Here is a 26,041-nt window from a genome sequence, read left to right on the forward strand (position 1 = left end):
TCACATACCAAGTCCATATTCAAGTCACAAGTTCTTCCCAGAGGACAAGAAGGTCACATGTTTTAGAGAGCTGAGGGCTCTCCCTGGGACTCTGTAGCTTCCCACATTTCCACTAATCCCCAAGGAAAAATTAGGAAGGGTTTCTCCCATGGGCTTTTTCAGTAGCAGTGCTCCTCCCACTGTTAAAAGGGAAAATGGAAAAATGTTGGGGAATTTCTCCTTTCCTTGGATAAATCACCCATCCATAAATCTAGTAGAGAATTTGAAAAGGCCATCTGTGCCCTGTTCTAAGTGGAGATTCAACTTCAGGCAGTGGAACTTCCAGAAAGCATTACACTAATTTAAAGCAGTGTTTCTTAAACTTTTTGCTCTCAGGACCCCGTCCCCCTTTTAAAAATTATGGCGGACCCCAAAAGAGCTTTTGTTTGTAGGGGTTATATTTATCAACATTTACTGTATTAAAAATTAAAACATTTGTAGAACATTTATTTATTGAATCATGTAAACATAACAAAATTTTTTCATGAAAAACCCCTATTATTTTTTAACAAATAAAAAATAATCATGAGAAGAGTGACATGGTTTAAATTTTTGCAAATATCTTCAATATCTGGCAAATAATTTTTATGTCGTGGACCCCGAGCGGGTCTTGGGAGACCCTCAGGACCACACCTTAAGAAACACTGGTTTAAAGGACATATTACAAACCCTCAATCCATTTCTATAAGTGCCTGGACGCAAATCTGTTGAGTGGCTTCGCAGCTCAGTTTTAGACAGAATTCATAGAATCATCAGTTTATGGAACTGAAAGGGACTCCATGAATAGCTTATTTCAATCCTCTATTTTGTCTGTTCTTGCTGTTCCAGCTAACACTGCAATGCCTTTCAGTGCCCAGTAATGTCAAATTCAGGAAAACCACATAAACCACAGTGCTTGTTAACTAATCTGGTGAACTAAACTGGTGAAATTAATACACTCCCTTGGGATTCTCCTGCCTGATTTCTGCTGCCAGTGTTCGGGAAGTATTGGGTTCTGGAAGTGGTTAAAAAGTCTCCATGGGATTCTAAATCTTTCTTTTACATGCATGCACTGTTTAGGGATTTTTTGCCAATTTGAAGGACAAACTTTTTTCAGGATCAAACGCAGGCGTGCAACCCCACGAATGGAATACTCCTTGAAGAACATCTTGGTAGGGTAAAGCAAGGACAATGGAAAATCCTAGAATGAAGTCTCAGAAGAGATGGCAAAGGGAACTAACACAAAGTACATTATTTATATGGCAAGGCATTTCTATCAGAATTAAGGCAGTGCAAAGGAGCATAGGAATGATCTCAACACCATCTCTTAGATCAAGCCACAAAATGATCTTTATTTAAACCCTTCTGTTAAAGCACTTTTACTGGATTTTTGCAATCAAAAGGGTGGGTAAGGATGGATTAATGGTTAATTTTAGATTCTTTCAACCTCTTAACCCAATCCATTTGCAAATGGTAATAGTGCCACTCAAATTTATGCACGTTTTTGCACATAATTCTCCCAACATGCTCATATTTGCATGCCGTTTCCCCATTGTATAACAAAGCTTTTCCCAATATAGAATAGAATCATGCAAACTCAAAAAGATGGCAGAGCATTCGTTTAGCTACTTTCTGGAAATATCCATCAATGGATGCAAAGTAATCTACTTGCAGATATGATTTGCAAGAATCATTTTTTTTTTTTTTTTAATGACAGCCACCCAATTATGCAGAAGAAATTAGCATTTTTGACAGCTTTAGGACTCTTATAATCCTCTAAAAACAGGAACTAGGGCAGCTATCAATGTCAAGATGGATGTTTTCACTGCAGTTGCTGACATCTAAAATTATCTGGCATACTAATGTTAGCATGAAACTTACGCACAGATTCAAGAAGTAATAGCTATGGGACGTCCAGTCATTAACCACTGATTTAGGCTTCCTCTTTGAACCTTTATTCTTATATGGTGCTTAGATTTATAAGAGGGAAATATCTGTGAATTAACAGTGGCAGTTGATAACCCAAATTGGATAAATTTAAACCAGATGCTTGGTATAACCTTTTCTTCTTCCTTTGCCACCCCCTCCCCCAATTCTTCACACTGCACATGACAGAAAGTAGAGTTTGCCAGAGAAAACCAGACACGCTATGATGGAATTAGTAACACAGTGTAGCGTGTTGTCATATTGACCCCGAAGTTTCACAATCAAATGTTAAATTGTTTTGACTATAAGAAATGCTGGCATACCTTCTAGCTAGCGTGCACACACACACACACACACACACACACACAAATGAAAAGTAGGGCTTAAAATCAGAATACAGTGGTACCTCAGTTCACAAACTTAATTCGTTCTACAATTCTGGTCACAAACCGAATTGGTCACCAGCCGAATCAAATTTCCCCATAAGGTTCAATGTAAATAAGGTTAATCCGTTCTGAACCATGTGTATTTTTTTTTAAACCACAAAAATATGAAACGAACACTAACCTTGCTTGAGGTGACACCAAAAAGCTTCATAGCAAGTGTCTGTCTGCGACCGCGATCTCACCTAGAGGAAGCCACGACCACGTGTCAGAGCAGGGAAGATGGCCGCGGGTCGTGTTTGTCACCCGATGCGGAGTTTGCGAACGGAAGCAACTTTTTGCGAACGCTGCTGTTCGCGAACCGAATTGTTCGTGAGCAGAAGTGTTCGTGAACCAAGGTATTACTGTAAAACAATTACCAGAGAGTTTGGACTCGGTGCCAAAAAATGGAAAGCTATTGGTGCTACATTGGGCTTGAGAGGTTCAACAATCATCTGCGAAAGTTGTTGGTTGAAATTCTCCCCTCTCCCACTGGCTTGCAAGGTTGCCATGGTCAAGCTATTCTTCTCTAGCTTTAGTCTCCCCAGTCTAGACTTCCTAAGTTCCTTTATAGTTTGGCATAAGGATTGCAGCTGACTAACCCTTCTGAGATGGCCCTTCCCTGATGAAGGTATGGACAGCTCAATCAATTCCTTTAAAAGAAGGCTAAGCTACATCATGCTACATGAAACCCATTGTGAGAGTGGAGGTCTCCCTATTCCACCGTTTAGTTTATGTTTTAAAACTGAAAAGCAACTGAAAACTAGCATCCTGAAATACTAGCCTCTTTAGCATCATCTACATTTAAGATAATGCTTCTGGGTTTCATCTAAGCATCCCTAAGCAAGCCTCTCTGAGCCAGTCATTTTGTGCAAGCGATCACAACATTTTCCCCCAAGTTCTCAATATGTCTATTCACATGCTTTAAAATATTTCTGTTTCAACAGCAAAACATGGATTTTTGCTCCTCTTTCTCCAATCTTGGGCCTGCAAAAATGTAGGGCTTGTCACTCCTAGATTTTCTGCCCATCCTGACTACAAATTCTGGAAACGATAGTGCCAACACAGGCAAAGGTGTTGGGGTCAGGAAAGTTAGAGAAAATGGCTACACCAAATCAGAAAAGAGTGTGTTTCTTCACTGTAACATGGCTTCCTGATTCTCCATTTCATCTGTGCAATTTTAATGCTACCGTAGTTCCTTCTAAATGCTAATGAGGATCTTACAGAAGTTTATCTTGGCCCCATATTTCTGGGCACTCTCACAAAATGGCTGTACTGAAGGTTGGGGCCACCCACTTGCAAAAAGGCCCATTAGTGAGATGGCTTTCCACCATTTCTGAAACCTCTTCATCCATCCAGGATGCTCTGTTCCCCCTTGAACAGGTGAACCCGTTTCCAAACGAAGCATCTCACTGGCATTTTTATTTCAGGAATGGAATCCCTGTTGGACTCAGAAGCATTGCTGGAAATTTAGACACCACTAAAGGCCAGCTCTTTGCTTTGAAGTATGCAAAGTAAGTTTTTCAAAAGCCAGTAGCAACAACAACAGCATTAAAACATCAGCTGGGAAAGGGGACTTGTTTGTCATCAGGCATTCTGCTGGGACTCTATTGTTGTTCACGGGCTGCATGAATATATTCCACATTTAAACAGCTGGGACATAACCTGGGCATTAACTTGTAGAGATACCCAAAGGATATGAAGCAGAGTAAAACTGCAGCAACGGAAAGCATAAAAATTAATTTGGATAATTATGGCTGTGTCAATAGTTACATCTGTTGCACTTTAAATAAAGCTAGTCTTGGTAGTGTGATCACAGATGCATCAAAAAAGCCAATTAGATGTTCCAGACAGTTATCCTCCCATCAGCAGATGGAACAGCTACAAAACGTAAGGGGATAATAATGCAAAAAGATAACTCAGATACAGCTGAAAAACACCCAGTGTTGTAACAGCTGACTGCTACATTTCGGCCTCAACAATGACTTCCCTGATACTCAGACCTGCCCTTGTGGCCATCTCATCTGGAGCCCTCTAATTAGCCATCTTTCTTTGCACAATGTTTTAAGCAGTGTTCCTCAACCTTGGCCGCTTTAAGCTGTGTGGACTTCAACTCCCAGAATTCCTCAGCCAGCTGGGGAATTCTGGGAGTTGAAGTCCACACACCTTAAAGCAGCCGGGGTTGAAGAACACTGTTTTAAGCAATTGCATGGAAATGAATGGACAAATGGGACTTGAATTGGAAAAACAGCCCACTGAAATGGAAAGTCTGGATCTTAAAATAGATATTATCAGGATGCAAATCAGAGCATTCTACGATTACAGTATGTCTTTTTTGGTTTCTGATTCAAGGTTGTTGATACATCTTTGTATCTCCTGAATACATAAACCTCCATTGTTCATCCCCCACATTTGAGACAGGAATACACATTCAGAAGTATGATTTCTGTTCAAGTAATGGGTGAAAACACTCACAACCAGCTATAGGAAACACTGTCACTGCAAGACAAATCTTTCACCTCCAGATCCTGCTTATTCCTCTTTCCAAAGAATCGATTCAGTTGTTCAAACAAATTTAACACAAAACTTAAGTAAAAACCATGGAGGGATTTAAACACCAGCTAGAAACTCTATTTCCTACCTACATTATACTTTAGGTCAGTGTTTCTCAACCTTGGCAACTTTAAGATGTGTGGACTTCTTGGGGATTGGCTGGGGAATTCTGGGACTTGAAGTCCACATGGCTTAAATTTGCTAAGGTTGAGAAATATTGCTCTAGGCAAAAGAGAGAGAACTTCTCCTAAACTCTTCAGGAGACGCAATTTAATTTTTTTCTCTTTGTGTAACACATGATACACGATGAAGGCAAGCAGGGACAAAGAAATCTAGGGCATTTTAGTGTACAGTCAGCAATACTAGGATGGATGCTATTAAAATCAGCCCACACTAATTCACAAACTTTGGCTTGTCAACAATCATGGCCAGGTTCACCCAACAGACTAAGCCAAAACCAAACAAGATGCTAAAAGACACTTGCAGATTCCTCAGGAGGAGACAAACACAACGACCCTTTTAGAGCTTGGTTTTTCTCAGACTTTGCTTGATGAAAATGTTCTGCTAAGCAAGCTCAATGGGAATGGGAGAAGAAAAGGTCATATGGATTTATTTATTTTTTAATCCTGCCTTTATTATTTTTATTAATAACTCAAGGTGGTGAACATACCTAATATTCCTTCCTTCTCCTATTTTCCCCACAACAGTAACCCCGTGAGGTGAGCTGGACTGAGAGAGAGGGACTGGCCCATGGTCACCCAGCCAACTTTCATGCCCAAGGTGGAACATGAACTCACCGTCTTCCTGCTTTCTAGCCTGGAGCCTTCATCACTAGACCAAACATCCTGATATTATCCCATAGCTATGGGGACTCTAATTCTGTTTTTTGTTTATTCTGCTTGATGAGTATACTATTCATTTCAGAAAGTTTTACGTCAACAGAGCCTCTCAACATCATCATCTTGGTCCAGTCCCTTGGCTTTCAAGTAAAGCCTGCGCATTGTACTCTGGAGCAAAGAAACAGGATCAAGCAAACCTCCTTTATGTTATCTGGCTGGCTAATGCTAAGCTTTGGAGTTAACTCAGATGAGGGTCTACAGATGAAAAACAAGTCGGTGGAAGTTATCTGGTACAATCTCATTTGTTGACTTTCCTCTTAGACTGATTGATTTTTTTAAAAAATCATGAAGAGTTTTTATTCATCACCCATTAAACAATATATCATCTTGTTAGATTGTCTAATGTGTCAATTCTGTTATTTTTCTAATGTGTCAATTCTGTTAGTTTTCTATAGTGTTAACCAAGACTGCCACACCCTTTTAGCAAACACATTTTAGGAAATATCTCAACAACCATACCAGATCTCAAACCCATTGCAATATCGGAGATACTCCAATCTATAATAAATCTACGTTTTTATTACTGTTTTGAAAAACATGCTTTGCATCATGATATTCAACATTATTTTTCTAGGAATATCCATAACTTGTTCTTTGTTCTGAGCCAACTGGCAACAGAGCAAAATTTGGGGATTAACCATTTGACTTTAAATTTCATTTGGCTGCAGGCTTAATGGTTGGTGAACTTCCTCATAACTTAATTGTGTTTGCCTTTTTAGTCTTCTGGCACAGCCCCTTGTTGGCCAGGATTTTTTTTGGCATTCTTTGAAACTCTTATCCATCTGGAGGTTTAAGTGGTGGTTCCAGGACTTGGTTGTTTTCAATAATCAATTCTGAATAACTAATCTCAGGAGAAAATGTAACCCTGTGTTCATGTGATGTACATTTTTCCTTCTGCCTCTTCCTATTTCCTGAGTGAATTCACATATCATGTTAAGCCACACTTTGTTTAACCATGATTTATTGAACCAGCCTACAATTAGCTGGGTTTCCATGACACTTTAACCCATAGTACATGTTCTACAAATGCTGGGCCCCAAACCAAGAAGTCACATTATGTCTTACCATGCTGTATGATGCAGATCATGAAATACAGTGGACCAAACAAATATAATTCAGCGCAGATCCCACTGAAGTTGCTAAAACAAGGTTTATCATGACTCGATCAGAATTAGTGTCAGTGGAAAGTAAGCACCATTGACAGAAGCCTGGTTGAGGATAGAGGGAGAAAGGATGTTTTGTTTTTAATTGAACATCTCCCAGATCTCCACATGATCTGGAACACATTTATGGCCAGAAAAACACTCTTTTCAGAATTTCACAACGGAAATTATGCATAAAAACAGATATCAAGGAAATGAAAGGTCAACAATGCTTTATATTCAGGAACATTTTGATGAAGTGCACTGTTGGGAAATTGTGGTCTATAGTGCCTGTTTTCATGTGGATTTTTTTTTTTTGCACCTGAGTGTGAATAAAATAAAAGTTTCATTTTATTCACACTTGAAATAAAGTTACAGCCAGAAAAAGGTCCTCAGAGATATTTACTGATGAAAACAGAAGAGCCAAATTTTGCATAGAATGATATCCCAGGCTGTCAATTAATCCTTCAGTTTAGCATTCTAACCTAAGCAGAGATATCTCATTAAGAAATAATGTTGCTGAAGTAGAAGCTATTGATTTTCAGAGCAAACGAACAGAGGAGTTGCCATGATGTTCACAGAGATAAAGACTAAGAACATTTTTCTTCTACTGGAGTGTAGAATCATCAAAAAGAAAACCCAATTGGAAAACAGAATGTGAAGAGGAAGAACATTTTTGGTATGAGTGATGATAGTTTACCATAGTACTAATTATTGCTTAAATTGTTTTTGACTTCAATGTTTCCACTTCAAAAAATCTGTTCAGATGACAATTAAACTAAAAGGAGCTTTTTAAAAAAGTAAAGTCTCCAATGAGACCATCTTTATATGGTTTTCTTATCAACAAGGCAATAGTGGTGTTGTCTTCTTCCATAATTTTTCTTCAACTTCCCAATCTAGCCTAGTCTCCTGGGATTTCTTGAATTCCCATCCAAGTATGATCTGTGTCTGATCTTGCTTTGGTTTGTTACATTTTTTAAAACAATCTTTAAGCTGCCTTGAATGTGGGTGAGGAGAAAGGACCCCCAACAGTTTAGCACTCAAGCACCCTTCTCCAAATCAAGGAGAAACATTGCACTTTCAGCCAGCATAGCTCAGTGATCTTTCAGGAGAATGTGGAATTCTTGGGAGATTTGGGTGTCCTTGGGTTGGAATGATGTGCAAGAATGCCAAATTTCTGCAGAAGTCCGGATATTATTTAAAAAATAAATTCCTACCCTCTCTTGTAGATTCCCTGGGCACCGTACTGCTTTTCCTTGCTATAATTAAGCAAAACCAGGTAGGAAAGGATTGCTTGATGTGATATCTGGAATCTGAATGGGAAAGCTTGAGTGTGGAGTTACCAGACCCATCATTGATGGTTTCAGTTCTCCATTTAATAAACTTAGCATGACTGCTCATACTATTGTGGGACAAGGAGATACAATCAGTCAACACCCTGCCAATTCTCCACTGGGTCTGATATTCCTTTCTGACACAAAATGGTACTGTTGATGGGCCTTGTAATGTATGTGGGAATGATCTTGGGAGACAGGAGGAAGAGCCACAGCTTAGACCATGGTCTGATAAATGAAATTTGAGTCCGAAGGGGGAAGCGGTGGCAAAAGCATCTCAGAAGGGACCCTCCCTCGTTTTTGGGACAGTTAACGTGAAGGAAGTACTTTCAGACTTGCAAAATAAATGTAACCTTACAATAAAGATGGAGCCAGTACTCTTGCTTGCCATAGACTACCTCACGAGGCAGTTCACCTTGACTGCAAAGCAGAGCAAAGGTCAAGGGTGAGGGTGATTACAAATTTAACACGCATCCTTTTCTTCTCCCAAACAGATCAATCGTATTTCACACAGGCAAAGGTTCCGGTGTCCCTTTGGTCTACTCAGTGCATCTACTGGCAGGTAAAGACAGAAGTCGCAGGCCTAGCCAGCCTTGCAAAAGGCACTTGAACAGCAACAGATGGTGTTCCAGAAGCAGTTTGGCCTAGCTCCAAAGCTTGCAGTTTGCAAACCAAAACACTTGGAGAGGTCCTCATTTTTGTATGGGAAAGATTTTAAAATTTGTTTCAGCACCGATAAACCACATGCAGGCAGCTGCATGGCAAGGAGAACTGTTTTTTTGCCAAAAAAACCTGGATCTTCATTGGTTTTCCTCCATGAAAGCATTCTGCAGCTTGTAGAGGGGATGAAAACACGTCTACTTTATGCACATTTATGAAATATACAGCTTACTAATGTTGTAATGAGATTAAGAGAAGACAAGGTATATAAATTATCAACCTTTATATCTATTTAAAATATACAAAAGTAAACTTAAGCAAATTTATATATCTTCAACAATACAAAAGTGACCACAAAGAATATAAATAATATAATATAAATATACCAGACAGCAGGGAAAAAGCAGTGAGCCTAAAAAGGTGAAAGCAGCAGAACAAGTAAGAGGAAGGATACTTCTCTTATATGGAGTTTGCCACCTGATTCTAATAGTTCCCAGCCAAAAACAATCTCTTATTAACTCTATAGTTAATACTGTTAAAGGTGTAGATCTTGCAAATGTCCAACAACTAATACCCCCACGCATGAAAGAAACTAATATGTTAAAATTAAAGATGGGGATTATAAGATATCTAATATTGTAGGCAGATCATAAATGGAGATGTTTTGCATCTTGATAATAATTATGTACCAGTAACGTAAGAGTTCAACATAGTTTTTCTTTCTCGATACCAAGGACTTGCTGAAATGAACACGAAATTACATACAATAAAAGTCAACTACGGACCAAAATACAAAAATTCATTTTCTTCTACACGTAAAGAATAGGACAAGTACCCTACAGCAGTGTTTCTCAACCTTGGCTGCTTTAAGCTGTGTGGACTTCAACTTCCAGCATTCCCCAGCCAGCCAGGCTGGCTGGAGAATTCTGGGTGTTGAAGTCCACACAGCTTAAAGCGGCCAAGGTTGAGAAACACTGCCCTACAGGAATATGGCAGGGTATATGAAAATAACTTTGTGTCAGTCATCCACAAATCCACAAGGAATTGACCTCAATCAAGCACAAAATGAGGAAATTAGTATATCTCCGTGGCAGTATTTATAATTACAATTTATCTGCTGAAATCCCAGTTTGAACCTGCAATATTTTTGCCCTTGAAAAGACCTAGCCTACTACAAGAGATTATTAAATCCTATCACAGAAAAAGACCACAATTACTCTTTAGAAAATTCTGTTGGCGACTAATCAATTTGATTCGCAAACATTACTGGTTAGGTGGAATAAAGGATCAGAGATGCCTGTTTTGCCTAGACAGTGGGAAGAGGTGTGAATATCAACAGCAAAAACTTCAATAAATCTTTGATGATGTCTCACTGAACAACTAAAAATATTTTAGACTTACTAGGATCTTCTGTGTTTTTATAGAAAAGGTTTGAGTAAATTGTCATGTTGGAGATGCAGTGAGATTAATACTTCATAATTGTTCCTTGTTAAAGGGCGGGTGGAGTTATTGCATCATTAACTCCACTATGAGTTTTAGCATTTTCAGAAGTTCATATTCTGAATGTTCCATGCATGGAAATTGACTTCTGGAAACTGACTTCTGACTACAGCTGAAAGTCTTATTCTTCAGCACTGGAAAGGAAAACATATAATCCCAGCTACGCAGTGGTCTGTGGAGTTGACGTTATGAGCAATTGGCAAGCAAATCATTTATTGACATAGATTAGCTATGGATGATTATAATGAATTATGGCTATCATTTATTGAAAGGTTTATTTAGAACATTTATGCATGTATTTGTGTTCATATGACCTGTTTTTTAAAAACTTTTTTAAAAAAGTTTTCTTAGTTTTACTCTTTTTTCCCCATAACTGTACACTTTTTTCTTTTTTATATTCAATTAATAAAAGCAAATACAAACACACACATCAAATGAAGAATTCAAACTATAAGGATACCTGCACTAACACTTCATCTCATTTTATTTTATATATGTAGTTTCAATAGGCAAACTTTCAGCAACACCATTATTGTCTGGGAAAAAATATACTGACAGGCAGCTCTGGTTCTGTTAGCTTTATTAATTCTTTGTAAATATTTTTAATAATCTTATTTTTAAAATGTGCAAAATCAGGAACCAGTTTCAGACATTACCTTGGGACAGGATTCAGGTTTATTTTAAACTGGGAACTGAGTGATGAGAACATCTGGGAAGCCTAGCATTGGTTAACAAATATTATATCTTTGAACGATAACAGTGGGGAATATTGATGGCTAGAAGGTCCATCACAACCTGACCTGGAAGGTGTCCTTCTTGTCAAAAGGAGAAGCAACCCAAGTAGGAAAGAAAGATCATTTTTGTTTTGGGGATTCTTGGCTTTTGGTGACAAAAAATATGTCTTCAGAAAGGACTTTGGTTTCTCCTGTGCTCAAAGATCCAGGCCTTGTATTTTGTTATCAACAAGCTAAGCTTGAGTAAAATCTATAGGCATCATTTATGTTGTTAGCATCTTATAAGTGTGTATCTCTTACAGGAGGAAGTGGGTCCTAACCAATAAACATATTTTGTTCATTTATTAAAAAGTAGTGCATCACATGATTCCACACTGAATTCGGCAGGATCACACTGTGGGAAGCAGTCCTGAGGAAATAAATTTAGGGTTTCTTTCCCCACATAAATCCCTCTTCTATGACAGGAAGTCTTGGGTATCTCTTCTAGAGTCAATGGCCAGACTTGGGGAATGAAATCATTCCAATACATGGAGAGATGGGAGATCCTCTAGCCCAAGAATAGGCACCTTCTTGCCTATTCCAGCTATTTTAGTTTCCACCATCTTTCACCCCAAGGCACCATGAATAAGGGAGCTGAAGGTTCTCATCTACAATCTTTGAAGGGCATCCAGTTAAATATTGTTGCTGTAGTCTTAGTAGATTCCCAGATGGAAGTGAGGTCCTGGTTCTTGTCCAGTAGCTCTTGTTTGATGTCCCTTGCTCTGATTACCCATCTTACAATATCCAGATCTCTTAAGGGCCACCCTGGTTCAGATGGTTTCCCATACAAAATGGGAATTCCAAAAAAAAAAAGTCACTACATTTCTATGTACAAATCTGTGGAAAACACCACTGCTTTCTGCAGAATTCAATGTTCCATGATCCGGTTGTCTCCTCGAAGGCCCTGGGAGTCACAAAACTACCCCAGCGCAAGGATTCATTTTGGCCAAAATAATACCCAGATGTTTGACAGCAAGCTCAGAGCACCAATTCCCAACCCTTGAGATGTTTCAGCAAACACACTCACCCTAGGCTTGCAAACCTGCCCCAGCCTACAGAATAAGTTCAGTTCTTATTCTACCATTTCATTTGAGGGAGTGGGCAACAGCTGCAGCATTCCATGTTTTATTGTGCAATCCATAGTGAGAGCTGCTTATGTGCGGGGGAGAAAAGAAATGCACACCAATTACTTAATGTCCTACTTGGCAACGTGAAACATTTTTGGAAATGACAAAGACTAGGTCTTATGGTACTTACTAAAAATAACACTGGCCAAGTAATTTTTTTGTGAATTACTATTACCTCATTTTCACCTGACTTTTTGCTCAAGACATGTCAATTAACAGCTCACAGATGCTGAAGATGGCTTAACTTTGAAGATTCTTCAATCCTATTTCCCCCATGGGGAATATTTCTTATATTTACCCATGGGAAGGAAAACAAGGCTTTTCTTTTATTGGCTTGAATAATGTCCCACTGACAAATATAGAAAAGACTTAACATTTGTTACTGATTAGAAGCCTCTAATACTGAGAAAATATTATCTCAGGGGGTGGAGGGATGGCTGGCAATCTCTCTTCGAGAATTAAAAAAAAAATGCATTCAGCAATTACGACTGTCATTGAAAGACAACAGAAATAACTATGGTAGAAAAACAGGAAGAATTGAGAACGTTTAATAAAAGGGGAACGTGACAAAGGGTCGAGGTTATAGGTAGCAGGTCAAGACTTTAGAAAGGATTCAGGCCTCAGCAAAAGGGACTAGCAGTTTTTAAGATACCAGAATATGAGTCAGAGCTTCTGACTAACACCCTCAATGTTCTTCCTACTTACAGATCTGCTTTGAAAGTATGAGATCTATAGTTGTGTTGATAATATATTTTCTCTTGTTGCATGTCATAAACCAGCCAGAGCCTTAAGATAGGGGTGGCAGACCAACGCAGGTAATTAAAACATAAATAAAACTGGAACTGTAGTCACATTTCACTCTCATGTGACTTGCTTGGCTTCAGGTTATTATGCAGCATGGTGACCCATCACTTATGGATTAGTGTGTTGAGCAAATCTATCCATTTGTTGTTCAATCAATAAACTATAGTGTTCTATGTTATGATGCCATCTGTGAGGACTAGAAGATCTAAGGTTAGGTGCCAACAGACTGTGATCAGATAGGTCCATTATGTAAGATTTGAACTTGGAGTCTGTCTGTCTATCTACAGTTGTGTGAAAAAGAAAGTACACCCTCTTTGAGTTCTATGGTTTTACGTATCAGGACATAATAAAAATGAGCTGGTCCTTAGCAGTTCTCAAAAGTAGGTAAATACAGCCTCAGATGAACAACAACACATGACATATTACACCATGTCATCATTTATTTTACAAAGAGAAAGCCAAAATGGGGAAGCCATGTGTGAAAAATTAAGTACACCTTATGATTCAATTGCTTGTAGAACCACCTTTAGCAGCAATAACTTGAAGTAATCGTTTTCTGTATGACTATCAGTCTCTCACATCATTGCAGAGGAATTTTGACCCACTCTTCTTTACCACATTGCTTCAGTTCATGGAGGTTTGTGCACATTTGTTCATGCACAGCTCTCTTGAGGTCCCGCCACAGCATTTCAATCGGGTTGAGGTCTGGACTTTGAGTGGGCCGTTGCAACACCTTGATTCTTTTCTTTTCTTTTTCAACCATTCTGTTGTAGATTTGCTGGTGTGCTTGGGATCATTGTCCTGTTGCATGACTCAATGTCAGCCAAGCTTTAGCTGTCAGACAGATGGCCTTACATTCAACCCTAGAATACTTTGGTGTACAGAGGAGTTCATGGTTGACTCAATGACTGCAAGGTGCCCAGGTCCTGTGGCTGCAAAACAAGCCCAAATCATCACCCCTCCACCACCATGCTTGACGGTTGGTATGAGATGTTTGTGCTGATATGTTGTGTTTGGTTTTCGCCAAACATGGCACTGTGCATTATGGCCAAACATCTCCACTTCGGTCTCATCTGTCCAAAGGACAGTGTTCCAGAAGTCTTGTGATTTGTTCAGATGCGACTTTGCAAGCGACTTTGCAAACTTAAGTCGTGCTACCATGTTCTTTTTAGAGAAAAGAGGCTTTCTCCTGGCAACCCTTCCAAACAAACCATACTTTTCAGTCTATTTCTAATTGTACTGTCATGAACTTTAACATTTCACATGCTAACTTTCACATTTCACATGATACAGAGGCCTGTAGTCTGAAATGTAACTCTTGGATTTTTTGCAATTTCTCTGAGCATTGCAGTGTCTGACCTTGGCGTGAATTTGCTGGGACTTCCATTTCTGGGAAGATTGGCAACTGTCTTGAATGTTTTCCACTTGTGAATAATCTTCCTCACTGTAGAATGATGGACTTTAAATTGTTTGGAAATGGCCTTCTAACCCTTCCCAGATTGATGGGCAGCAACAATTGCTTCTCTAAGAATTGCTTGTCTTTATTCTTTGGCACTGTGTTAACACACACCTCAATCCTCAAGACCAACAAACTCCTAAAACTTTGACTTTTATAGAGGTAGTCACACTTGCTGATGATCAATTGATCAAGGGGATTTGATTAGCAGCACCTGGCTGCTACTTAGCCTCTTCATACCTTCAAAACTTAGTTTTTCACACATGGCTCCTGCATTTTGGCTTTATTTTTGTAAAATAGATGATGACATGGTGTAATATGTCATGTGTTGTTCTTCATCTGAGGTTGTATTTACCTACTTTTGAGAACTGCTAAGGACCAGCTGATTTTTATTATGTCCTGATACGTAAAACCATAGAACTCAAAGAGGGTGTACTTTCTTTTTCACACGACTGTATCTATCTCTTTATATCTATAGAGACAGATATCTATCTCTTCTAATACATCCACACACAACTTGAGGTTTGTTGCTGGCAGTTGGTGCTTTTCTACTCCGCTATCGCTTTTCTAATATTTAAATAAATCCAGTTTACCAAAAAGCTGTGTCCTTGAATCTCTGCCTACTAATCTTCGAGTCTGAGTAACAGGATGGATGAAACCTGACACTGTCTGTTTAATGGCCATAAAAGATAACAGCTTGCCCCAGCTACTTGAACCTGGGGAAGAAAGGAACAACATTCTTCACTTTTAGATCTTCGGTCCAACCTTCTCATTCCTGGGAGACGTTGTGGACCACATTCTCATTTTGCTGCCCTTATCAGCTTGGGATCTTGACTGCCGATCCCTCTTCAATTCTGAGCTTTTGGCTTCCTGCTTGCCTACTTACTGCTAGGACCTCAATCATGTCCTTCAACACTGATTGCTGAGATTCTGCCAGAGGTTCAGAATTACAGAGTCAGAGGAGGAAATAAAGGACCATAGCAGCTGAATTTGCACATCATGTATGCCAAAGCCATAATGAATATTATGGCTCAACTCGATGTGTGAATCCAGTTCTATGCTTAAACAGCTTTTGTAAAGAAAGTAGCACTTCAACATCCCTTTGATGGGTTTAACCACAGTGTATTGAATAATATCACAGCTGATTCGGGTTGCAAAACAAGCCAAGCCATAAAGCATGGTTTAAAAGGAACACAATGATTGCTTTTATATAGCTCACTTAGACACCCCTTATGTACAAGTTGGACTCACAAGCTGTGTGGGTGAATCTGCATACTGTTATCTGCATAATGTCTTGAAAGAGTACAGTCAGGGAAAATCTTCCAGATGTCTTCCACAATTTATTTATTTATTTATTTATTTATTTATTTATTTCTCTCTCTCTCTCTCTCTCTCTCTCTCTCTCTCTCTTTCTTTCTTTCTTTCTTCATAATTTGCTTACCAAATGGCAATCTACTCAAGAATGTCAGGTGGGGGAAAATCCAGGGACTAAGGTTGCATAAAGTTAGAGGTCAAAGGGTGATTGATAAGTAAATGGAAAATCACATGTTGCAGATGGACATTTCGAAATTACATCAAAGCTCAGCTTTAATGAAGCACTGTTTCTCCTCTTCAGGCTCTTCCACACCCAGGGACCATGGAGAATTTTTGCAACTTCCTTCAGCACAAAATGTACAATCAACATAGCTGAGAAACAACACCTATCCTCCTGTACTTATTGGTGGTAGAAAGAATGCTCTGCCCCACCTTTCAAGGATGGTGACCTCAGGCAGTGGGAAGACATCACCAGCTGTTTAACCACTGGGAGGGGAGGAGGCAGATGTTATCAAAATGATGGCTCTTCCCTCCCTAAGCCATAACATGAAGCAACCAAAGGCTGACAGTGAAAACAGAACTGGGCCACTTTGTCATCCTGCATTACTGGGAATTCCCATGAGAGCAAGGATTTCTGGGAGTTGTACACCCAACACATCTGGAGGATATTTTGGGAAAGTTCCTGGACTACCTCAAATCCCAGTGTGTTTGAACTTGAGGACCTCCTGGCCATTTCTCTGATTGGGCCTCTCTCTGCATTACAAGGGTGGGGAATCTTGGAGCTGCACTACATCAAGAGAATGAGGCTGATGTTCCAGACATGTCCGGAGACAAAAGTGGGCAGCATTTTAGATGCAGAGGAAGCACTCGCTAAGATATCTATAGAGAATCATAAAAAATAGGCTTGTTGGCTATGAGAAAAAGAACCTAATGTGATAAATGTTTTTATTAAGGCCAACCAAAGTTGTGCAATAATTGAAAACTGCTGAGTTTCCTAGAACCCTTCATCAGGTTAAATTCATCATAATAATTCTGCCAGATAAACAGCTCTGAGAAAGACATGTTTACTATTATATGACTTCAGCTGGTCTAATCAATTACTACAAAAAGCTTTCAGGTAAGTGTACATATATGCATTCAGGTCTCTCTCACACACAAAACACAGAAACATCATTGTGCTATGCTACAGTTGGCCTAAATGGGTCACGCTTGTTTGGCTTGGCACAACACACTAACCTGGAAACCATGGTTGTGAAACCACGCTGCTTGGATTCATGCATCATAGTAAGCTCTAACCACACAAACACAAAATGTGAATCCAGTCACAGGCTTAAGAGCTACAGAAAGAGCGACATTTGTACACACACTTGTGAATGGAGATTGTAATCCACTATAGCACAGGAAGCATGCAAGTTGGAAGGGGTTGGTAGGGATGGTAACCTTTTGTGCTTCTAAGATACCTGTAGTTGTTAAGGAGAGTCAGAGTTGAGAAATGGAAAAGAATGGTCAGGAACAGTGGCAAATTCAATCCAACATGGTGGTGACTGTGCTCCAAGCAAAAAAGGGAAGGGAAGGGAATGAGATGAGATTTTGGAACCTGTGTGTAAGTCAGCTGTGGAATTTGCTGCCACATCAGATAGGAATGGCCACCAATTTGGAAGACTTTACAAGGGAGTTAAGCAACTTCATGGAATAATCATATGTTACCCCTCAATCTCAGCTGCTAGACAGAATGAAAGTGATGGCACTTGTGTCCTGCTTGTGGACTTCCCAGAGGTGGGTGTTTGAGGCTCACCATGGCTCCTGTACATACCAAAAAACCACATTTCCCCCATTACCTCTGAAGTAGACCAACATGGTCCATTAGAACATCTCAGCGCTATACCAAACATTTCAGCCCACCCACCAGCAGCCATAAGCAATGTTAATACTGCCAACAGAGGAAGAAGGATTCATCTTGGTAACAGGAAGACTTGTGACCTACATTACAGCTGACTTCCCAGAGATTTATAAATCATGTACTACTTATGTACATACAGATTAATCAACAATATTCTTTTCTCCTGTTCACTGGTTGCCTTTGGCAAAAGCTCTGTGGATGGACTGCGAGTCTCCCATGGGAAGTTCCAAAGGGTTGGCTGGATCCAGCCTTTCTCCTTCAGCTGTTCTTCTTCATAGCTCTTGCCTTAATGTTCCAGGCAAAATACTAAGACTATAAATGCTTGTTTTCCTCGAGGCCAAAATGGTTGAGAGAGCTGTTCCTCTTCATCAAACAGAAAGGACCCACTTACCCGAGCTCCTTTCTCGGGGAAGCATTTGCAGCCAGCTGAACAATCACGACCCCCACAGACTCCATGATAAAATTTCTTCCCACCCTGTAAAAAAAAAAAAAAGAGGAGAACAAAAGTTAGCAACTTGGCATCTCTAACCCTTCCTCATCTTCCTCAGGAAGTGTTCATTTTATGGCCATTTTGACAGCTTATTATTAGGTTCTAAAACCTTGCTCATCCTTTACTGGACCCCACATCTCAGCTTGTGACATGAAAGACATAGCCCTGGACTCTCCTAACTGTAAAAGTCAGAGCTGCTGACTTTCACTTATCAAAAAGGGTTCAATGTGACACCATTTATCCAAACTGGTCAGATATAAACCACACAGCATCTCCAAAAACATCCTACTGATGGAGATGCAGAAAAACACCCAGGGCCCTAAAACCCTGAACCCTAACACATTAAAATCCAAGGTGATCAATTATAGTATAATATGGCAAAATATTGGAATAGCAGCGACATTGCAAGACACTCAGCACATAAGTACATTTTCCATCAAGAATGTGGGAACCTGTATTGTGATATTGCATTACCTTTGGGGAAATTTACTGAAGGCTGCCTGCTGCTGTGTGTGCGCGTGTGTCTGTGTGTGTGTGTATACAAGCTTTTCCGCTTTTTTTCCTCCCCTTTCACCTTACTTTCTCTACAAATCCCCTTCAGATGATGTAATATTATGTGGGAATGACCTTGGGAGACAGGAGGAAGAGCCGCAGACTGGGCAATGGCATGTAAAAGGTTTCTCAGCCCACAGAAGGAGGGGAGGCAAAGGAAGTGTTTCAGAAGGGACCCTCCCTGGTTTTCTGGAGAGTAAAAGGAGAGGAGGGGAGAAAGCCTTGTAAGATTTTATTAATGTAACCTGACAATAAAGACAGAATTAGTACTCATAGTTGTGCTTCTTGTCTGGACCACCTCAAAGAGTTAACAGATGTTCTGTACCTGAATTGCACAAAATTAGGTGGACAGCCAAAGACAGTCCATCTTCCCTTTGTATTTTTCCTACTTGATGTCACCAAGAAGGCAGCCAAGACTTGTTCTCTCTTGTTCCAGAGTATGAGAGGTCGAATACTGGATCCAAATAGGAAGAATGCTGATTCTGATGGATTGTTAAGAAAAGCTTCCTAACAGTAAAAAGCAAATTGACCGCTGGTTCCCCTTCTCTGGATGAGTTAAGAGAGACTAGAATGGTATTTGCCTGGCATGCTTTCATTTAGATTTCTGAATTGAGCAGGATGCAATGAATCTACTTTAAGAATTTATTTACAACCCCCGTCCCGCCTTTTTTTTTAATTGATGGAAAATCGTTTGTTCGGTGGGGTCTAGGGCCCTATCCTGTTTCCTCCCCCACAAAAATCCTGCTCTTTTGCCCTAGAAAGTTGGAGCAAGCTCAACCAGTGTGGGGGTGGGAGATAAAATGCTGGGAGTAAGGAAACTATGGGAATCTTACTAAGTGATTCTGAGCCAGACATAACCACTTGACCTAAACTAACCCAGAGTTATCATTGTGGGAAAAACATGGAGGAACAAGAGTTATAATGTGGATCTTGGAAGAAAGGTGAGATGTGAAGCTGATAAACAGCTGGAGATAGATCTGCAGTATGTAATTGGTGCAGGGACCCTATCGCGGGCCTCATCCACCTACCCTTTTCTCAACAAAATTAAAGCTCTGAAGTTTTAACATGCTTTGCCCTTAGAATATTGCCAACTTCCAACTTGGTCTTATCTATGTCTATTCAGACGTCCCCTTACCAGATTGCAACCAAAGTATTCTTAAAACCAGGTTAAGCAACTGTGCCTTTACGCTGTCACTGACATTTAACGGTCCATTCGTTTAACAGAATTCTTCTAAAAATGTGCACGAGGTGACCCTTTGCAAGTGTTATGTTTAAAGGTGATGTTGGGGGGGGGTAGGATTTCAAATTTTGGGGGAAGGGGGATTAAGAAGCCTTGGGTTCTGCAACTGAGGGTCTGCTTGAAATTTTGGTCATCCTTCTCTCTGGTAGAAAGGGACAGTTTTTCTAGAAGTGGGGCAGAGAGTCCCTCTTGACCTGCAGAATGCTTCTTACACAAGTTTTCTTGATGCCCCCTAACCCGACTCCTTTAAACCCTTTTATGGCCGCCACTTGATTTGATTCTACCCATTTTAAAAAATGCATTTTTGTTTAAGCTTCCTGCACCAACCCTCCAGAAGCAGTCAATCAAAGCAGGTTTTATAAATCTTTTGTTTATTTCAAATATCTCATCAGCTGCCAATGTCTGCTGCAAAAGCAAGATTCCCAGAGCTCTGACACTCAAGTTGCGTGGATTGTACCTCTTTCCCACCTCATACATTACAAAGACACATACCTAATTACTAAGCATTTCATATATTCCTAGGTCCTATAGCACAGCCAGAATTGCATTTTTTATTGTTGCAGGAAAGGAAAAATACATCAACCTAATTTAGTTTTGGTTCTGGGACTCCTGCTATCTTTCTGAGGTCAGCTGTCAACACCTCTCTCCAAAGACTGACTGGGTTCCCAAAATTATTAGATAGTCTTGCTCTAGAACAACTACTTTGATTCAACTGGATCCAAACTTAGCCAGAGTAACCCTGAGCAAAGAATCCTCTTTGAAAAGAAGGAAACGTATCCTGTAAAATACTACATTCATATCTCCCTTCTAACTTTCTTCTCCTTTCCCTGTCCAAAAAGGTCACCCTGCTCACTTGTGAATGAACGAAATCTGAGAAGGGGAGGAAGTGCAACAGGGCCAGTTGGCAGAAACCCAGGTGTTGCCTGTCACACAAGCATTTTATTTACGGAAGACGCTCCTTTAGGCCCTCCCAAGTTACAGAAACAGCAGATTAAAGCATGCAGGAATCAAAATCTGCTTTTGACTTTCTGGAGGGGAATCCCAGACCCTTTCTTCTCTTTTGGAATCAAATATGGGTACATCAGTCCAAAAGAATGGGCTCCTTTAACCCCGGTTAGTTTTCACCCCACTTAGAAAAGCTGTAAAAGAGGATGGAAATCAGAACAATACAGTATTTGCGCCAATAAGTGTAACTGGACTCTAGCTAGGATTGCCTTTTAAAACAAGTAAACCTTCCAAGGAGAATAGCCAATATATTTTTACAGCTGAAACGAGGGACCTGGAGCTCTCGCGTTCTCCCCATCCCCAAAGACCTACTTCTTCCATCACTCACAAAAATACAAACCGCCATCTAGCTTAGTTACAACTCCATCCTTTGATGCTTGTTTCCTCTAAGATACTTTGATTCGTACTTTTTTTTAATACATATACATTTTATTAAAAGTTTTAAAGAGAGGATAAAAAGTAACAAAAATGAATACAGAATAAAGAAAACAAAAAAAGAAAAAGGGGCCGAAAGAAAAGATAAAAAGGCCAGAGGGGGGCCCGCACCTGTGGAGATGGCTGGTGGGATGATGGGTTGCCCCCCCCCCCAGCATCTTACAGGTTTTTATAGGGCCAAAATTAGAGGAGGTTTTTTAGGGCATTTTTAATATGTTTTTAAATTATTTATAGTTTTTAGCCATCTTGGAGAGAATTGTGTTTTTTCTTTTTTATTGTGAGCCGTCCAGAGTCACCCCTGGGGGAGATGGGTGGCATACAAGCCAAATAAATAGATAGATAGATAGATAGATAGATAGATAGATAGATAGATAGATAGAACAAGTACAATTACAAAGTTATCTCTTACTCTATAGTTACCAAAACAAAAAACAAAAAAACTCACTTTTTTCTATTATCTATTTTTTTTCTAATCATCAAAACCACAAGTCATAAGTGTGTGTTTTTCTGTTTCCTGCAAAAAAGATGATATGACCAATCAGCCATAAATGTAGATGTTGTCTTTTCTCTGATCAAGGAAGTCCATTTCGCCATCTCTGCAAATGCCATCATCTTCACCAACCGTTCCTCCATTGTGGGTCAAGCTGAGCCTTTCCACTTTTGAGCATACAATAATCTCCCTGCAGTTGTCATCTATAATTATTAGTACATCGTAAAAAGGGCTATTTGTACATCTTAGCTCTCAAGCAGCAAACACAGTAATTGCTCCGCACTACCTACAAATCAAGTAAACTATAGTTACAGCATCTATTTAGTATCGAGAAGCCAAGGTGCTAATTGGGACATAACAGCCATTGCCCAATTCATTTTTTAAGCTGCCTTAAAAGAAACCCAGTAAGATGAAACTCCTTATAGACTTTTTGCATGAAACCGAAAAAAATGCACCTATGATTTGTGGCCTTAATGATTAGGAAAAAACCTGGAGATTAGAAAAAAGTGACCTTTCTTTTGTAATCACAGAGGAAGAGTTAATTTTGTAACTGTACTTCTATTGGCTACAGAAGAAATCAGAAGCTTCTTTTTCTTCCTCTCTCTTTTTTGCACTTTTTCTCATTTCTTTTTTCTTTCGCTCTTTTTACTCTTCATTCATCTGGGTTTGTTTTTATGTTCTTTGTCAGACTTTTAATAAAAAAACCAGCAAGATGAAAAGAAAAAAAGACGAGGGGGGAAGGAAATGAATCAAGGCTCTGCCGTTCAAAAACGGATCAGGGCAACTTTTTTTGACTTATCCTTAGAAAAGGGTAAATAATTACAGATTCCAAAAATGCCAGGCCAGGGTGAAGGCTATTTGATTTCATCAAAGACTTGGGTTATGTAATAGGAGGCTTACAGGATTATAGAATATGGCACTTGTTGTTCTTAACTGGAGCACACGCAAGCGAGGTTGGAGAAGCAAAAGCAAAGCGGTGAGGGGGCGCAGTAAGAAAGGGGGGCTTTTTCCAAGCATAATCTCAGGGGAAGTTCTACTGCACAAACCTCCAGTAAAATTAATTGGGAAGTTAATGGGCACTGAAATAAGCACCAGGCTTAAAATCAGCTCCTGTTATCTTTTCGTAGTCTGTCAGTTTATCACAGTCTTAAAGCAGTCAAGCCATGTGTCCCTGAGTGCTCAGTGAATACTTATAAATCTCTCTTAAGAGGCAGTGAATAAAATTTAAGACAAAATTAAAATGCATCTATAAAACAACCTGACTAGAATCCATGAGCGAAGTCCACAAGGAGCAATGTATGTCTAGGTTATAAGGTAGTATCTAAAATTATATAAAAGGCAGTTCATCTATGGGGAGCATCTGGGCGTAGATCAGAGGGAGGATAAATCTGGTTTGAGTGTCTCTGTAAAAGGAGCAACAAAGAAGAACATGTCCTGGGATTTCGACCTCTCCAGAATCACAGGGGCAGAGCCTGGCACTTTTATCTTTCGGTAGGATTTGAGCAAGAAAGTGCTCATGTAATTTAAAAAAAAAAAGTTTTATCTTAAGGCTACACACATTTGGAGGAGTGCTTATTAAGGGTGCAAACCTCAGACCATCATTCTATGACTGGATTCCCTTGTTCCACTCAGCAATGGTGTGTTTATCTGTGGTTTACTGAATAAATCACAGCTAGCTAGGTTTGCCCACCAAAGAAAGGCCAAACTGTTTTACAGATCATGACAGCTGGCTTCACCCAATATGCTAAAACCCAACCCAAACAAGTGTTACTTAGGTACCAAACCCAACCACTGGCTGTCCGTATCTTTCACCCTTCCCATCATAAATGGTCTGTGCGGGGAAGAGCTTCTACAGGCTTACAAAAGCAGAATGCGCCGAACGGATTTTTCTTCTTTGCACTCAGAACCAACTGACATCTTGAATCCCACATTATAAATTAAAAACTGGTTTTAAATACAGGCTGCCTCTCTCCTCCAGCTAAACGTATCCATCAGCCAGACAGGCAAAGCAGCAACATTAGCCTGTTCAAATTACTCAGCCTCAGACTTAGTTTCTAAATTAGAACCCTTTTACATGTCAAATGCAGACAGGGTGGAACCAATCCCTCATGAAGCCAGTTGGACTTCCCAAGAATAAGCCCCCAGTACACCCTGCGTATGTGTGAGTGTGTATTTTCAGTATCGTCTCAGGCACCTAGAAGAAGATTCCTGCATATCTCACTTGAAGGGCACATTAGATCAAAATGAACAAACCTGACCTAACGGTGTCTTCCTGCTGTTATTTTTAAAACCTACAGTTCTCCTTACAAGTTGCAAACAGACCAAAGGCAGCTGAAAGCCTGCATTAATTATAGCTTATCTAAATACAAACTTACACTGGAGCCATCACCGAAGGATGAGGTTTGGTTGGTTGACTCGTCAAAACAGATATTGTTAGAAAACAAGCCACCCTTCAGCCCTGTGAAATCCAAAACTGATCAAAGGCTAAAAGAAGTAACATGAGGTTGCAAAGGGCTGAGAAGTCACAGTCAAAATGAACTGCTTTATGGTTTGCATGAACGATGGGGGATTTTAAGAGCATGTTATGGTCACAAAATGCTGAGGTTGTTCCTGACCATCTTCACTAGCTTCTGGGGAAACTCCCTACCATCTTAGATTACTTGGGTCTTTTTTCCTGGGCTGATGCAGGTTAACAAAATGCAGGTTAACAAAACAGTCACTCACCTTTCCAAGAATACCTCTCAAGGTGATGTGAGACCCAGAGGCATTGGTTGAAAATAGAGATTTGACTCAGGAGTGGGTTTCTGAAGCACATTTCTCATTTATATTTTGGCTTCTAGCAGGTGCATGAGAAGTTATATGGACATTCCCTTCTATTTCCTAATCATGGCAACTTCCTCATGTGTGGACTTCAACTCCCAGAATTCCTGGCAATGGTGATGCTGGCTGGGGAATTCTGGGAGTTGAAGTCCACACATTTTAAAGTTGCTGAGGTTGAGAAACACTGTATTAAAGCTAGGAAGAACCTCACTTTTATCTCAGCAAAGCTGCTGCTTGTCAGTGTATTGTGGTAAGTGGACCCCTGGCCTGACTCAGTAGACAGCACTTTTCCATACCCCAAACCTATTTTGGTCACCCAATGGCACCACATGAGAAATCCTGCCAACCCCATTAAATTCTTTGCTACTACTGTTTGGAAGAAGTGGTAGGCAGAAAATGTTGTCCTTTGTTAGAGTATCTCATAGCAGCAAAACAGTGGAGGTATTACCACCCTAGCCACACATACTCACACCATGGCTGTGCCAACCCATGGCTCAAATTCTCAATTGTAATCAATCCTGGGGTCTTTTCAGATCATTACTACAGAGAAATGGCTTTAACTGGAGCAGATCATCACTGGAGCCCAATAATTTGTCTTGAGTAGGACATTAGTAAAGGCAGGAAGCATGAGGTCTTCTTTGTGGTAGCCTCACTCTCTCCTACTAGAAGGATGAGTGGGCCCAACCCTTCACAAGCCAGTTCGGTTGGTCCTATTTCATCACGCCTTTGGCCCGAGCTGAGTGCCAATGGTATTAGTTTTATTCTTATATATTCTGTTATGCAATTTTCATTTTTTAATGGTTAGCTACTCAAAAGCCATTAGGATTGAGGTGGTTGTAAGTCTCATTAAATAAATAGGCAAATAAGTAAGATCGTTCTCACAGATCTGGCCTGGCACATATCCTGAACAGTCCAGGGCATCTTCAGTGCTGTAGATTCTGGAAGGACAGATTTTCTAGCAACGGTTAACCTGTTTGGAGTCTTCAACGCCATCCTTACCATGCTCCATGAAACCAGGGGGCCCACCATCACCCTGGTGAGAATGTGAGCAACATAAAAATCCCACCATGGGGAAAGATAACACAGAATAGGCCACGATATGTCAAAAGGGGTGTCATTAACTCCTTGTCTTAATCCGATGTTTACTGAAATACTTGCTGCTACTTTAATTTGGAGGATAC

General features: G+C 40.0%; 1 protein-coding gene across 3 annotated transcripts in view; it reads right to left on the reverse strand.

Moving 5' to 3' along the window:
• The window catches only part of COL4A6 (collagen type IV alpha 6 chain), a 165,146-nt gene that overhangs the window by 96,155 nt on the left and 42,950 nt on the right, over window positions 1-26,041 (reverse strand). For all 3 annotated transcript variants that reach the window (XM_088129180.1, XM_088129182.1, XM_025166593.2), the window contains one exon: window positions 18,220-18,303. In XM_088129180.1, coding sequence (XP_087985306.1) covers window positions 18,220-18,303 — 84 coding nt within the window. The remainder of the gene's footprint in view (window positions 1-18,219; window positions 18,304-26,041) is intronic.

Source organism: Python bivittatus, unplaced genomic scaffold (assembly GCF_059951505.1).
Source record: "Python bivittatus isolate LINGU-HERP-01145 unplaced genomic scaffold, Pbiv_v1 ctg000790_np1212, whole genome shotgun sequence".
Lineage (NCBI taxonomy): Eukaryota > Metazoa > Chordata > Lepidosauria > Squamata > Pythonidae > Python > Python bivittatus.